This window comes from Furipterus horrens, unplaced genomic scaffold (genome assembly GCF_987537825.1).
Source record: "Furipterus horrens unplaced genomic scaffold, mFurHor1.1.pri manual_scaffold_7, whole genome shotgun sequence".
In the NCBI taxonomy this organism is placed as follows: domain Eukaryota; kingdom Metazoa; phylum Chordata; class Mammalia; order Chiroptera; family Furipteridae; genus Furipterus; species Furipterus horrens.
This window is the reverse complement of record NW_028327177.1, coordinates 29,920,843-29,937,634: the sequence shown is the minus strand read 5'-3', so window position 1 is coordinate 29,937,634 and position 16,792 is coordinate 29,920,843. Positions and strand designations below refer to the sequence as shown.

Sequence of the window (16,792 nt, the reverse complement as noted above, 5' to 3'; positions counted from 1 at the left end):
CTTGTGCATATATTTAATTAATGATCAAGTCAGGAATTCATGGTCAGCAGCATGCTAGGGAAGTCTTATACAGGACTTTCTTGCTTTAAATTTTCATTGTAAATTCAACAGATAGTAAAAGTTATGCTGAACATGGATATCTGAAAATCAGATTGGCCTGGGCTTCGGAATGACACAGAACAGATTAAAACCAGCTGTGTCTTTGGTAGAGCTCTAACTGTGTAAGAGTGAGTGCTTTAAGGTAGAAAGTGACAGGTCTGAAAAAGACAAGAGAGATGGTGACTGACCTAGTAACAATGAGCTTGCAGTGCAACCCTAATGTAAAAATAGGCATAGTGATTCTCAGGAGAGTGATAGAAATTGCACATACAGATTGAGTGTGAAGAGAGTGGTTCTTCATAGCCCACAGCTCTATTAATGTATTTCACTCATGGCACCTCTTTCTTTTTTCCTTAGCACCTCAAAAGTGCTTTGTAACTGTCGTCTTCAAAATGTCCCAAGAAATAATAAATATGGGAACTTTTTTGTCCCTATGTCACAGATCTTAGAATCTAAGAGTTGTCAGAGATCTGTAGCTGTTGTCCAAGTCATTCAGCTGATTTCTGCCAAGATTATCCTTAAGTTTAATATAAGAAAGCAGATACACAGTCCTGTTCCTCTGCTAATCCCACCTCTCCCCATTGGGGTGAAAGGGGTTTTGAGTGGGTCATTTGAAATCCTGAACACACTAATCATATTGGTCTAGTTGAGGCCTCAGTGTGGGCTGGCATTGCTTCTGCCTTGACCCTAGCTTGGGGCAGATAATTGCTGCAAAGAATTTCATCATTTGGACTTTGGAAAGCCTTTTGCCCTACCCTGAGGATGTTATTTCTCAGCTTATATGTAGATAGTAGAAGTTGTAGCTAAAAGTTATAGAGCACGTACTGAGCTCAGACACTGTTCCTATCCTTATAACGTCTCTGTAAGGATGTTTCTATTACTGTCTTCATTTTCCCCAGGAGAAAACCTGAGGCACAGAGAGATTAAGTAACTTGCCTCAGGTCACACTGTCAGAACATAATGGAGCTGGGATATGGTGGACCAGGGGTTGGGCTTGAGAGTGTGTTCCCTTTCACTCCTTTCTGGGCTTGCCTCCTCGTGTCACAAGACCCCACTCTAGAATTAGAACACCCTGCCTAGCTCATGGCCAGCCCCAGCTGGACACTAGGGTACCCCAGGGTTTTGGCCAGTGTTATTCCCTGTCTTCACTCCTGTCAAACTATCCTGTGGGAAAGCAAATGGATTGGAGGAAAATGGCCATCGGCCCAGAGGGTATGTCCAGGTGTGGACTTAAGATGGGCATTAGCAAATATGAAAACCTCACTCATTCACTTAAACATTTCACAGACATTTGCAATGTGCCAGACATTTTACCATGTTCCCTGGGACACAAGGATGAGAAAGACTTGGTTGTTGTCCTCAAGGAACCAAGAGTCTGATGAAAGAAATGTAGAAATGAGAAAAAGTAATTGTAGCACCACGCCATGGGTGACGTAACATAGCCAAATGCTGTACATCAAACATTTACAGGTTAAATGTAGAGCCCTGGTTAAAAATGGCAAGTTGAACATACGCATACCTTTTAATACCCAACTAAACTGACAGTAAAGGAATTGGGCCTAAATTCACAAGGACAAACGAAACAGTAGACAAGACAAAAGCCAGTGTTTTGGAAGCTGGGAATCAGATGGGCTAGAAGTGATGAAGTTGGCAGAGATGAGGAAGCTGAGTTAGCCAGCAATGGGAGTGGGGCAGGGCGCCAAGAAGCAACCCACTTGACATAGCAAATCCCCTTGGGGCCTGGGAGGAGGTGGCACTAGACAGGGGGGTAGAAGTGGTACTAAACTCAGGATAATTGATCGAAATTCTGTTTAAGAGGCAAGCAGTCAAAGGAAAACTAACAAGTGTAAACTGTAAAGTAGTAATCAAGAGCAAAGACCCTAGAGCCAAAGCCTGGGTGAACATCCTGGTTCTGCCATACATCAGCTATTTGTCCTTGGTAAATTGTACAATATGTAAACGCTCTGTGCCTCAGTTTCCTCATATGTGAAATGTGGAAAACAATTGTACCCACCACACTGGGTTACATAGTTAATGTATGTAAAGTGTTTAGAACAATGCCTAGCATATAATAAATACTATATAAATATTGACTATTTGAAAGAAAAGAAGCAGCAGCAGCAGCAAGCAGATTCCCTGATTCCTTCCTACCATAATGCAGCAAAGGGACTCATGCTCCCAATCTCAGAAGAAAACTGGAGGTTTATTATCTGGAGGGGATAGAAGAGAGGGTCTTTGCACTGGAAGTGTACCAGGCACAGATGGAGTTGGGGTACTATATTGAAAGCAGAGAGAACTAGTCCCTAGACTAAGAGTTATTGCATGCTGAGCTATTCCCAGCTGTCTCCTCCCTATCGGTTCTGGAACACTGACAGTCTGGCCTGTACGCTCTCTGGGGACTTGGATCCACTCAAAGGAAACAACTCCATATACTTGTATTGGGAGCTCTCTGACAAAACACACAGCTCTGTCTTGACTCACGATGCCCACATCTGACAAACCTCTCCTGTGTGCCCAGAACTTCTGGTCAGCGTTTTGGTATTTCCCTCTTATATGTGAAAATACAACCCTCGATGTTTATGGAAAGATTTGTAATATGAAAGATAGAGACCTCCCCACACCCCAAAATTGGGAGAGGACAGAAACAGCAAGAGGAGAACTTACAGACCATTGTATTACATTTGGAGAGATAGGAAGATGCTTTTAATGGTGAAACAAGAAGAGGATACTATAAAAAAAGAGCATTCTGAGAGCTGGAAAGAGGCCTTGGAGAGTGGAAATTTGTATCAGAAATGAAAAACTCATTAGAAGATGAGAAGATACAGAGGATCTTTATTCATTTATTCAATGAGTATTTGTTAAGTGCCCATCACATGGAGGAACAGATACCATTCTAGGCGTTAGGAAAACGTCAGTAAATAAAAAGCTAACAATGCTTTCTCTGCTGGTGAAATAATTTTATTTATTCCTTTCTGTATTTCCATGTTTCCAACTTTCATCAGTGAAAATATATTCTTATTCTTAACATGTATTCTTTTTATAAGTAGAATAAACAAAAAAATTTTAGGAAGAGATTCCTAAAAATTGGCAACTTAAGAGAAAGGAAGTTACACAATGGAGTGGAAGTGGGGGTGATAATGTTGCTTCTGGTCAGGTTAGTGTAAGTAGGAGTCTCCCAGGTGGGAACATCTAGGCTCTGGGTAGGACGTCTCAGGCAGAGAGAACAGTGAGAGCTGAAAGTCAGGGTTGAGGGAGGTGGGGTCAAGTAGGCTGCCAGGTTTCTGGTTTTGGCAAGAGGATCAGTGTTTTTGATAAAGATACTAAATACTGTAGAAGAGCTGCCCGAGGCGGATCAGTCTTCTGTCTCTAACTTAATAAGTGCTAGCTTGAGGGAATTTTCTACTTTTCACAATCTCTGCTCCCTTACAACAGATTCTCCACACTTCTAGTTTGGTGATTCATATTTGTAGCTATTGTAAACCAAGGGAGTCTTGAAAGCCCTTAAAATTTTTTTATTTCTCATGAAAAAAAACATTTGTAAGAAAATGATTCATTGTAGGAAGAGAAGATCAAGCATATTGTGTGTAAAACTTTGATGGGAAACCAGGTAGGTTGATACAAAAGAGCAATGTATTTCGGGAGCCCTTGTTACTAATCACATAGTCACCTAACATTTTATGTGTACAAAATGCTTTCAAATATATATCACATTTGAACCTCTGAGAATTATGAATTATGAAGAAACTAAGACTCAAGCATTACTTGCCCAAGGTCACAGAGCTAATAAATGTCAGAACCAGCACTAGGTTTGTTGGTTTGTTTGTTTAGTGCCAAATCCCGTATTTATTCCAATTCACCTATCATTTCTTCTCTATATAATGAGTGTGCATACTGAAACTAAAGGAGACAGTGATATATTAAAATATTAAAAAATAAATCATAGTGATAGCCATTGTACTATTCCCAGCACGTTACCTCTGAATTTCTTAACTGCTTGTTACATTAACACAATCCTGTGAAGAATTTAAGGTACTCATCATTTGCTTCTGTCTGAGGAAGAAGGTTAGTTTGAGTTACAGAGTTTGCGTTTGAGATTTTACAAATTTGACACATGGTGAACTTAAAAGGAATGTTGTACTTAAATGTCAGAAATTCTCAAATGAAAAAGTAAAAAGAAAGATAAGAAAAAACTAGTGCCTGTGACAGTTGGTGGCTAGTTACTTGGTGAACAAATCCTGGATCAGAGCCTGCATGTGCTGGGGACTCTGTTAGACACTCGGGAAAGAGATCAGATGCAATCCCTTGGCCTCATGGAGATTCCAGTCCTGAAGGGGAGACTTCAGTCGATAGTTACAAATAAATGTATAATGAGAAACATGTGATAAATGTAATTAGACTAAGAAAGGTGGTGCCAAAAATCCATTTAACCAAAGACTCTGACCTAATATGAAGGGAGGCCTTCCCCAAGGAATGGCTTTTGTGCGGAGGTCCAGAGATGAGGTAGGAATTAACTAGGCTCCCCCTCCGGCAGAACATGAGGGGACCACAGCTGCACCACACGGGACAACTGGAAAAATGTCGCTCAAGGAAGCTGGAAAGGTAGGCCAGGCTGGGCTTGAGGCATTTTTTTTTTTTTTTTGTTCATCTTAAGAACAGTGGAAAGCCATTGTAATAGTTTTAAACAGGAAGATGATGGAGTCCCAGCCAGTTTGTGGACAGTGGATTACAAGGAGCTATTAGGAAGAAGGCAGGTCTGATGGTTCGTGGAAGGATTACAGTGGCTTGGATGAGAACGGTTGCCCTGAAACTGTGAAAGGTGTTGGAGTGGAGAGATATTAAGAAATTAAAATCAGTAGAACTGGGTGAGGGATTTGATGGGGTGGAAAGGAAGAGGAAGTCGTGGTTTATGGGAATGGAGAGTTCCATTCACTGCAAGATAGCACCAGGTTTGTAGGACGAGAGGGAGGGAGCTGATGATTTCTGTTTTGGAATATATTAGAGGTATATAGTACCTTTGAGTCATTCCAGTGAAAATGTCAAGTAAGCCAGTGGATATATAGGTCTGAATTTTCAGAGGAGTGATATAAGCTAGTATATAAACTTAGGTTTCTCTTATATTTTGATGGTAATTGAAGCCATGAACATGAATGAAATAAAAAGTGTAGAGTAAGAAGACGCCTAGGGCGAAATCTTAAGGGAGTCTTGACATTTTGTGTCCAGGTAGAAGAGAATGAACCTGTAAAGGAGACAAATAGCCAAGAGGTGAGGGGAAAGCCAGGAAATCAAAGTCACAGAGGCTCAGAGATAATGTATCAAGAAGGAGATCGTGGCTGGCAAGTGTCCAGAAGTGCTAGGAGGTTCAATTAGATGAGAATCACTCTAGAAAATGCCATTGGACCTAGAAACATGGAGGACATTGGGTGACCTTAACAAAACGGGACCAACAGTGTGATGACAGGGACACTCTTGACTAGAGAGAACAGAGCAGATGGTGAGGAAATGAACCAGTGAGGAACCACAGCACTCCTGGGAAAGTCTGGCTACACAGAGAGGACCAAGGGCAGCAGCTCCCTCAGATAAGGGTTTGCTGGGGGACAGTTCTCTGTTTTGTTGTTTTAAAATTGAAAAAGGAGCACGTAGAAGGGAAGACATTTCACTGAGCAGGAAAGATTGACATCGCAAATGAAAGAAGGGCTACTTGAAAATGTTCATGATAATAATAATCTTTAAAAATTGCCAGGCTAGCTACAGATCCCCTTTTAAATCATGTTCATCACAGTGAAGACTGCTGAATTCTTTTTTTTTTTTTTTTTAAGGGAATCCCCCTCCCCCACTTTAAAGTTTTATTTATTTATTTTTAGAGAGAGAGGGGAGGGAGGGAGAAAGAGAGGGAGAGAAACATCAATGTGCGAGATAAACATCGATCAGTCGCCTCTCCCATGCTCCTAACCAGAGACCTGGCTGGCAACCCCGGCATGTGTCCTGACTGGGAATTTGGTGCACGGAGTGATGCCCAACCAACTGAGCCATACCAATCAGGGCAAGACTGCTGAATGCTTAATAAGCAGGTATTTTGAAAGAACATGGCTCTGTCACTGTTGACCTTAGACAATATTGTCTGATTATGTGGAAATCAGCATTGTGATTCGTGTTCGCAGCTCATCTTTGCTTCTTTCTCCAGGAGCTAATGAGGATGTGGAGAGTCCCGAGCTGACAACATCTCGACCACTTCCAAAGATCCCGTTCACTAGTGCTGCTCCAAAAGTGGAAACCACCACACTGAAGATGCAGAACAAGATACCTGCTCAGACGAAGGTGTGTTTTGATTTGCATTGCATTACCAGGTTACTGTAAATTTAGTTATATGGAATAGTTCTTTTAAGGGGCCCCATTTAAAAATATGTAAGGACAAATGATATTTTTGTTACATTATTGTAAGTGGCTTTTACTTTTTATGATTGTTTTGACTTTTACTCACTGGACCGCTCCTTTTGTGTTTTAAGTAGACTTTGTTTTTTAGAGCAATTTTAGTTTATAGCAAAATCGAGTGGGAAGTACAGTTCCTTTTACTGCCTGGCCCTGCCTATCTACAGCCTCCCCCACTCTCAATAGCCTCCACCAGCGTGTACATTTTTTATAATCAAGGAGCCTACATCCACATGTCATTCACACCCAAAGTCCATAGTTTACATTCTTTGGGTTCTGGAAAATATATAATGACATGTATCCATTATAGGATCATACAGAACAGTTTTATTGTCCTAAAAGTCCTTTGTGCTCTGTCTATGATCTTTTTACTGTCTCCATAGTTTTGCCTTTTTCAGAACGTCACATTAGCTGGCATCATACAGTATGTAGCCTTTTCAGATGGGCTTCTTTCACTTAGTAATATGCATTTAAGGCTCCTCCATGGCTTTTCGTGGCTTGATAGCTTATTCTACATATTTTTATCACCCAGGCCTAGCTTATGTGTGAATGTTTTTAAAGGGTGGTCCTTTTTAAAGAACTCACAGCCAAACTAAGAAGCAAAACCTTTTTGGTGTTTTATTTGGCTGAAGCCAAGGAAATTTATTTTCACTTTATAAAGAATTTGTTCTGAGTTGAAACCACTGTGGACTTCATATATGCTGAAGCAGGTGGAATAAGGAGACTCCAGATACGAGTTGCAATAAGTTTTCTTCCCAAAGTCTCCACCAGCCCATCATCAGTAGTATGTAAACTTTGATCTCTTTCCGTGATAATAATGAATTTGAATATACCTCTATATATTATTCATTTTGAGAGCTGACTTATTAAGAAATAAAAACAGAGCAAAGGTACTAGCTAATGAAAAATTTAAGACTTGTAATTTTGGCCTTATTCATGTTACATTGCAATTAGCTGGCCACTCAATGCTAGGTAAGCTTTTTAAGTTGGAAAATGCATTTTAAAGTCTGAAGAAGGCCTCTGTTTCAAATTCTGCATCTGGTCAAATTTCTGAGCTTCTCCGAGCCTTTCTCTCATAGGTCATTGAGAAGATTAAATGTGAGGGCAGGTTACATGGCTCCTGAGACCTGGTAAACATTCTATAAGCCTTATCTGAATTTGGTTAGAGCAGTCAAGACCAAGCCAATTCGCCAAATAAACATGTGTAATAACTGCAACAGTAGACTTTGTAGACAATCCAGGGAAGCATGCTACTTACAGAAACTAAGCAATACAGTGTCCCCTTTTGGAGCTCACCCATCTGTTGGTGCCCAGCTTCAGCAGCAGCTGGGATGTGGAAGGCTGTGTCATGCAGGTAGTGATAGGCCTTCTCTGGAGTAAGAGGTGCCCCTCTGCTGGCAGGAACACAAGTGGGCTTCCTGCCCTTTCATTTCCTATCCTTATCAGAGAGCCTTTGTCGTTCCCCCCTTTCCTCCCCTTCCCCCATTTTCCATCCTCCATCTTCCCAGTGACTGTGAAGAGGATGGTGAATAACACAGCTGGAAGGGTGTCTGCAGACTGGAGCGTTCTTTGTGGGATTAAGAAGGGTCAGTTACTGTAAGAAGCTGATCAACTTCACAGGTCAGGTGAAAGGAAAGAAAGGAGGAACTCTGTGAGCACTAAGGCAGACACACCTAGCATGCATGGTCCATGCACCCTGGCTGCTCTGTAAATATTAAGTTGAATGAATGAAAAAGAAAAGAAGTGAGAAGGTGAGAAATGCAAAGTAACAGGTTCAATTGATGGTAGAATGGCTGAACACCTCAGATGGGTATGGCAAAATTATCCAGTGTGGCTGTTGAACATGCATTTGGCTTTATTACATTTTTATTTGAACCATTTGCCACGGCTGAGTCTCTAGAAGTCAGTGACCATTTAGACTCACTAGATTGAGGTAAGAAATTAAGTTTTGGCTTTCAGTGATGAAAAGTAGTAACCTGAGCCAAATCTAATTTGACGTAGAGTTCTAGTGAGTTGACAAGAATGGATTAAAAATTGATTTAAGTTTTTAAAAATTGGCTTTAAGAAGTAATTGTGTCAGATCAAGATAAAGAAGATAGATATTTGGCAGATGAGTTCAGAAATTAATGATATCTAAAATTTTAATATGTTTGTTTTCCTAGTATCATTTGGGTTCAATATAGTAATAATAAATTTCATTCATTTATGGGAGCTTTACTGAGGGCTACTCATTATATGTCAAATACCATTCTAGGTACTGATAATTGATAATATTGACAATGAATAATATTAATAATAGTGATTACATTTTTATTTTGTAGTTACATGGCACAACTAAATGAAACATTGCCTCTAGGATACTACTAATGTAGACTTTGCTTTTGAATGGGTCTCACAGTGGCATTAATGTCACTATTATAGATATTCTTTCTAGTTTGTTGTAAATTAATGTGACAAAAAATAAAACGAATGCAGTTAATTGTTCAAGCAGAACATGGCTCTTAATCTTTTCCTTCCATTACATTTTCATGGCATTTAAACAAGTAGATACGGATGTGACATATCTTAATTAGCTTTATTTAATAATCTGTGCTGCCTTTCATGTACTTTCATTTTGCACATATATATAAGAGTTAAGGTATTTCCAATTAATTCTGTACTGCAGAAAGAATTCTTCTTAGGACCCTTCTTCCATACAATAAAACTTTCCATTTAAAGAATACATGTTCTTTCCAGAGCACCTGGAGTCTGTGCTCTGATGGACCATTCCTCTAAGTTCATGGTGACCCCAATTCTGTGGAGCCCTCCTGTCCCCACACTCATACCCTGGGGATCCCCCCCTGCTTCCTGGCTGCTGGATTGGAAGCTGAGTCAGGGGAAATTGAAGTATCAACTCTTTTAATGATTCTAGGGACTCGAAAAACATGAGGGGACATAATGTATTTTTTCATTACAATGGGACAAAGAAGATATGGATAAGTTAAACTTGGTGTCTGATATCACAGTAGCTACTTGTCTAGCTCATGTGCCACCAGAACTTGCTTACCTCCTTCCCTGTCCTAGTCACAAATCTGAGTATCCACCCATTTGAGTTTTCTCATGCCTTTCCTAATCTCTAGGGGCAGTGCTAATGAGCAGTGAAAATGTTCCTAGATTAGAACAGCCACAATCCTTTCTCTTATCTGTTGAGTTGTCTGTCCTTCTGACAGGCAGTGGATTAGTGGTGGAATTTCATGAGAAGAACAGAGAAAAGTCAAGCAGCGTACTGCCAGGGAGCTTTATTTTCATACATGAAGTCCGGGAAAGACCTTTCATGTTTTCTTCTCTCACAATGATGTGAGAGAACAGTCAGATTTGGAGTGCATTTTGTAAAGCTGTGAAATGATCATTTATCCATGGCCTCTGCTTTTTGTGAGTCAGAGCACGTTGAGGTTTCAGTCACTAGAGGAAGGTTTCTTGTGGCTTGGGAAAGAAAGACACTTTTTCACACTTTACTACATCTTAGTTCACTGGAAGCCTAGTGCTCTGTTCTCCGAGGAAGGGACCCATTGACCTCACATTCTCTGGAGTTCAAATAGATCCATCTGGTCTAGTTTATGGTTCTTCTTAGAAATTTCCATGACCATAAAGCACCCCAAGAAGGTGAGATCTTTTTAAGATTATTTAATTGTCTAGTCATAAGTAGCAGGCTGCCATTTTGGATGAACTCTGGCTTTCAGAAAGCAGTCAGTCACTTAACTGGGCCGTAGCTTGGAGTCCTCATGAAGATGGTTGCCTATACTTAGGAAGAGCAGTAGAGCCAAAAAGGATTATTGTCTTCAGTAATAGCCCAGTGCAACTGACAGTGTTTTCCATCAATAGTGTTGACCATCAAGAACTTCAGACTCAGAGAATAAGCAACTCATGTAAACTGAGATTCTCTAACCTAGTAGTTTCCAAACCATAGAATTATCTGGAGAACTTTATAAAAAACAACATCAACAAAAGTCAGTGTTAGCTTTCCTACCCCAAACTCACTGAAACAGAATCTCGAGTGGTAGGGTTTGCATTTTTTAAACTTTTTAGGTTTCATTGTAACTGGAGCTCATTCATACAAGATGGACAGTGATGGAGCAGAGTGTTCAAGAGCCAACAGATGATTTATGTTCTGATGTAATAGACTGTAAAGTGTTCCGGGGTTTTAGAAAGGTGAAAAACGAGGGAGGGCTTTGTTAAAGACAAATGGACAGTGAAAGAAGTAGAAATTTTGGATTAGATTTGGAAGAAATTCATGAACCAAGGTGCAGATGTTAAGATCAGTTTTTGTGAGTGGCAGTAGAGATGGCTGTGCAAGGTTTCCTACTGGGCGTTAAGCTGGGGGCAGACTAGAAGCCGCCCAATATGTGCAGTTATGCTGTTGTTGCAAGAACTTGGGTGTGGTGTGTTAAAGACCTGAACGAGGCTGTGGAAATAAGGAATTTAGTTGGAGAGAATGGTGAAAGGCAGATTGACAGGGGTGTGACAAGCAAACTGTGATACAGTTTGGCATGTGCAAAAGTAATAACTTTGGGGGGGGTGGTACAAATGAACAGTTGGAAATAGAAAAAAAGGTTGATCTGATTCAGTGCTGCAGCCAAGGGTTAGTGTCCTATAGGCTGCTGGGTAGATAAAAATGCAGACTGGAGGTGAGGTTTTAAGAGTTATTATCTTAGATTTATACTTTAGAATTGTGAAATACTTAAGAGCCTGAGAGTGTTCTTCATTGATTGAAAACACCAAGGTCCAGAAAAGTGGTGTGACTTAGTCAGGGTCACATAAGAGCTACTTGAAGAACCCAGGTCCCCTGAAACTGATTTAGGGTTCGCTGGACACGTAAGAATGCGTTAAGTAGAAGAGAGGATTATACTTGTAGAGTAAGCCTGAGGGCTACTCCCCACTGAGTGGGATCAGGAAGAACGCTTTGAGAGCACCTGGAGAGAATGCCTTAAAGGAAGCTGTCACAGTGCCCTGTGCCACAAAGTGGTGGACAAAGGAGAGTTGGGACAGTGCCACTGGGTTGGAGCAGCCAGGGAGAGATGATGGCCTGAAATCATAAGAGTGGTGAGAAAGTAGAGATCTTATGAAATGTCATTTAAAACAACCTAAGCACATCATTAGGATTGTTATGAACTCACTATTTATCTTGCCTCTACATGTGATGGCTATTACACGAAACTGTGAACTACATGGGTTTACCACAGGACTTGCCCATTTGGTAAAAACATCACACAAAGTGATTATCCTAGTTATTTTCTAAACTCATTGTTTGAGGGAGGGGGAGGAACTTCGAAATATCTTTTTAGCACATTAAAAAAATCTTTACGATCTTTCCGTTTTCCCCTACTAGTCACCTGAAGAAATTGATAAGGAGAAACTTCACCGCTCTGACTCAGAAAGAAAAACGGATCCAGCTGAAGAGGATACAGATGTATACACTGAGAAGCACCCAGACAATCTGTTTAAAAGAACAGAAGTCCTGGCAGGTGAGTAGCCCAGTAGGGCTCAGGTGAGAGGGGTCCTTAAATGGGCCTTCCTTTTTGTCTAAGCGAGATTCAGAGGCGAGGCAAAGCTTGCTGAATGGCACATTTCTGCTGAAAGCAGTCTGGGGGTTTGTAGGGGTGGGGTCTCATTCCAAAATGAGAGATAAGAGTTAAGCAAATGTTGTCTTTATTTTCTGTCCACTCCCTCAGCCTTGTCCTTGGCCTGCCATTATGGGGGAGCTAGGGGTAGGGAAAGAGAAAAGTTAAGATTATTCCAGAGCAGCTGGGCATGGGGGATGGCATGACATGAAGATCAGTCAGTCTTGCTCCAAGTCATTCTGATTTCACAATAAATTTAAGAGAAGGAAAAGTTCTTCCTGGAGAAGGCAATTAACACAAGTAACACCCAAGGCATTAAAGATCTCATAAAAGTATTATATTTGTTGTTAAAGGGGAAGATATACAAGATTTAAGAACACTTAATCCTTGAAAGGATAGTCCCAAATCCAAGTCTAGGGGAAAAAAATTGCATGCTTTTTCCTATTTACTCTTACAAAATTTGAGTAAATCATATCATGCTCTGTGTTTTCATTGAAAAAGTGGTTAGAAAATTAGACTATGAAATGTGAGAACTGAAAAGATTAAAGCATGGAATTCATTGAGCTCACAGCAGGATTTTTCATATTGAGGCTTTTGGGTGATGTTATTAATATAAATCAAAGAAAGTATTGTACCTTCTGGAGGAATGTCAATTGCACAATTGCCCGGTTGCTTCACTGAATCCAGTTTTTAAATTTTGGGGGGTTTTCAAATGAAGTCTTTTATGAAAGTGTTATAAAATGGATTGGGCTTGACAAAGCTATTTCTGCAACCATTGAATCTCTTCGAAAAGTAATCTCCTTTTTGGTGTGTTTCAGCTGTCATTGCTGGTGGAGTGATCGGCTTTCTCTTTGCAATTTTCCTTATCCTGCTCTTGGTGTATCGCATGAGAAAGAAGGATGAAGGAAGTTATGACCTTGGAGAACGCAAACCATCCAGTGCTGCTTATCAGAAGGCACCTACTAAGGAGTTTTATGCGTGAAACTCCCACTTAGTGTCTCTATTTATGAGATCACTGAACTTTTAAAAATAAAGCTTTTGCATAGAATAATGAAGATCTCTGTTTTTTGTTTTTGTTTTTCATTAAAGAGCCATTCTGGCACTTTAATGATGAAAATCCCATTGTATTTAAAACTTTTCATGTATTTCTTTAGAACAACATAAAATTAAAACTTAACATCTGCAGTGTTCTGTGAATAGCAGTGGCAAAATATTATGTTATGAAAATTCTCAATGCTCATGGAATCAGTTCAAACGTTTATGCGCAAATATGAAATGATTGTTTTTATTCAATGGTTTGAAGATGAGAGCTGTTTAATTTGAGTCGGCATGTCTCTGACTGACCTCACCAGGTTGGTCTTAGTTTTTTAATTTATCTGTTGTTCCCTTCTTCTCTGCTCTCCCCTCGTGTCCCTTAGAAAACAAAACAAAACTCTATGCCTTTTGTAGCTGTTATGGTGCAATTTGTCTTTGGATAATTCAGATAATGGTAATTTAGTGTATATGTGATTTTCAAATATGTAAACTTTAACCTCCACTTTGTATAAATTTTTAAGTGTCAGACTATCCATTTTACACTTGTTTTGTTTTTCATTACCTGTAGCTTCAGGCAGATTTGCAACAGCAAATTAATGTGTACAATTGGATTATTACCAGAAAACTGTTTAGTCATATCTAATCAGATCTTCTTTTGGGAGGATTTGGTGTGAGTTACTGACAAGCCTCAGCAAACCCAAAGATGCTAACAGTATTTTGACAAGTTGCTGCAGATTCCTTTGGCCACTGTATTTGTTAATTTCTTGTAAGTTGAAGGTACAAGTAAGGGTTTAAGGAAAAATCAATTTTTGTTCTTAAAAATGCATTTAAGTTGTAAACGTCTTTTTAAGCCTTTGAAGTGCCTATGATTCTATGTAACTCGTCACAGACTGGTGTTAATGAGTATATATAACAGTTAAAAAAAAAGTTGGTATTTTATAAGCACAGACAATTCTAATGGTAACTTTTTTGTAGACTTATGAATAGACATAAATTGTAATTTGGGAACATAAAAACTACTGAATAAATCATGTGGCCTAATAATTGAAAATGTCACTGTTATAAATTTTGTACATTTCGATCAAATGTACATCACCCCTTTGTTAATGACCGTCTGCTCTCCAGGATGACGTGGGTTTGATTGCTCAGTGTTCCACAGCATCTGTAAATCACCACCAAAGATCTCCTCATTAAGGCTGTTACAGCTTCACTTCTAAATTGGCCAGAGGAAATCTGAATCTATCATCTTGTGTGTATCGGGAAATGGATATTAGGAGACTGCCGGGTGGAAATGGTGACATTTGCAACCCTTATAGGAGAGCTAATGACAATATTGAGACAGATGCCTACTTTTGCAAACAACTTTTAGGGCTATCAATTCCAAAGAATGGAAGGGAGCTTTCCTGACGTCGGTATCTAAGATTGAATTTTATAGGTTGATTTACCTTTGAAACTATGCTCCAAATCTCATGAAGCTTAACTGAAGAACTAATAAATGGAATACCATCGTTCCCACCGTAGGGAAGGAGAGAAGGGCAGGGAGACTCTCTGTGTGAAAATGAGGGCCTCACTTAGAGTTGAAATTGTGGGTAAGCAGTGATGCATGAGGAGGAGATGGAAGTATGAGGCTCCCCCCGCCTGGGTACTGCTTTCTAACTGAACATTTCCTTTTTCTATGTTACCATTAATTTTGTTTTAAATTGTGAGCTTCCAAAGTAAGAAGAAGACAGCAAACACAGCAACCTTTGCAACGTGTAATTTACTTTAAATAAACGTGAATATTTCATTTCGAGAACATTCCCCGGAATTGCCACAGAACTCATTTCTTTCAAAAAAAATGTGAAGCAACACCTGAAACACTGTTTACTTAAATTCTTAGTGGCCTTAACTCTCAAATTCTTGCCCCATCACTTACACAACGGATTCCCTTTGGAGAGATTAAAAGGAAGTGATAGCACCTTCTAAAGCTACATGCTGTCCCTCAGTTTCAAGGGTAAGAATCTAGTGAGCATACCTCTCACAGTGCAAAGCACAGTGAAATTCAGTTCATAGAATAATAACTGCTTGGAAACTCTATGCCAGGAAGAGAAAAATTCTGGCAAATATTTTGTCACTGCTGTAAAGCAAAATATTTGTTAAAATGCCAAAATAAAGTCTGTCATGCTGAAATTAAAAAAGAAATTGTATAGACTGACATCCAGTTTTCTTCAACTGTATGTTTTCTGCCTACTTCTTTTAAATTTTAAGATGCAATAAATAGTGCTATAAAAAGTGTTATTTATGATTACCGAGTTCAGGAAAATTTTAGTTAACTATAAATATTAAAGCCAACATGAAAATTTCCTGTTTCCTTAACCACATGTAAATTATTTCCTTTGTGTGAATACGGCTTTGTGTTAGAGAGACCTGCAATATTTAAACTGACCAGTTTTCAGCATATGGGAGGAAATGGGATGAGCTCACTTTTTTTTTTTTTTTTTTTTTGAAAAGTTTCATGGGGGAGAGAAATTGGGGGAAAAGGGGACAACTGTAATTGAAAAACCAAAATAAAAAAATTTAAAAAAAAAAAAAAAAAGAAAAGTTTCAACCACAGGTAAATAGTACCTGAACTTCAGGATTAGGTAGGACCTAGTTAATACAATTGAATTTAGGTTGGACAAGTTTCCAGAAATTGCCATCTATGAAGTTTAAAAGTTGATAGTTTCAGATCAAATGTTTAGTGAATTGGTCTTTTGGTAATGTACATCTTTTTGCAAATTAGACGAAATGTACTTGCTTATTGAGGAATAGTTCCTGTGTACAGAGTTTAGGAAACTAAGCAAGTAGAATATAATGAATGACCTTATTCTGGTTGCCCGAAAGAAATAAAATGTCCTAGCAATGGTGCTGGTTCCTGCAGAACAGATGCAACAGTAACAGTTTTTAGGAGCTTATATCTTTACTTAGACATTTTGAAACCTTAAGGAAAAATTTTGTTAGGAGCAAAAATATAAAACCTGAAAATATGCAGAGCTAATATTATGAGTGGGATCATTTTATAATTTTACTGTATAATGGGGTGGTAGAAAAATATATTCTTAATACATTTGGTTTAAAAAGGCAGTGACTTAAGACAACACAGGCTGTAACTTGAGTTTCTTATCTGCAGACAACAATGAGACCCCAAGAGGTTTCTGATTAAAAGTAATCATGCCAGATGATAAGTAGAGTATTATGAAATGAGTAATCACTAAGCTTATTTTCAGTGCTAATATTTTATTACAGTAGTGAAATTTGAGATTTGGCCATTTCTAGGAAATTAGATTTTGCTGGCGTAGAGAATTTAAAGAGTAGAACAACTGTCTGCCATTTAGTGATAAAAAACAGTATTAACATGAATTTTGTCCCACCCTCCTCATTCTGGCTGACTTCACACTTAAAATTTATGGTTCTAAGACTTTATCCCATTTTGTTTATCTGCTGCATATGGTCTGTAGCAGGGCTTTTTCTGACAAAGGAATTGTGATCGCTTTTGGAGCAACTTGGTTTCCTGGAACTAGCTGGAAGGGTGTAGCCCAAGCAATAGTTCTAACACTAATGCGGAGTGAAGCTTTAGGCTTTGGTTCTTCAGATGTGCTGAGCACAGACTCATTAAT

General features: G+C 39.2%; 1 protein-coding gene across 1 annotated transcript in view; it reads left to right on the top strand.

Moving 5' to 3' along the window:
• SDC2 (syndecan 2) overlaps window positions 1–14,964 on the top strand; it is a 116,066-nt gene extending 101,102 nt beyond the window's left edge. Inside the window, exons 3-5 of the mRNA XM_090283539.1 lie at window positions 6,281–6,414; window positions 11,891–12,026; window positions 12,941–14,964. Of these exons, the coding sequence (XP_090139665.1) occupies window positions 6,281–6,414; window positions 11,891–12,026; window positions 12,941–13,104 (434 nt within the window). The 3' untranslated portion in view covers window positions 13,105–14,964. The remainder of the gene's footprint in view (window positions 1–6,280; window positions 6,415–11,890; window positions 12,027–12,940) is intronic.
• Window positions 14,965–16,792: the final 1,828 nt, after the last annotated feature.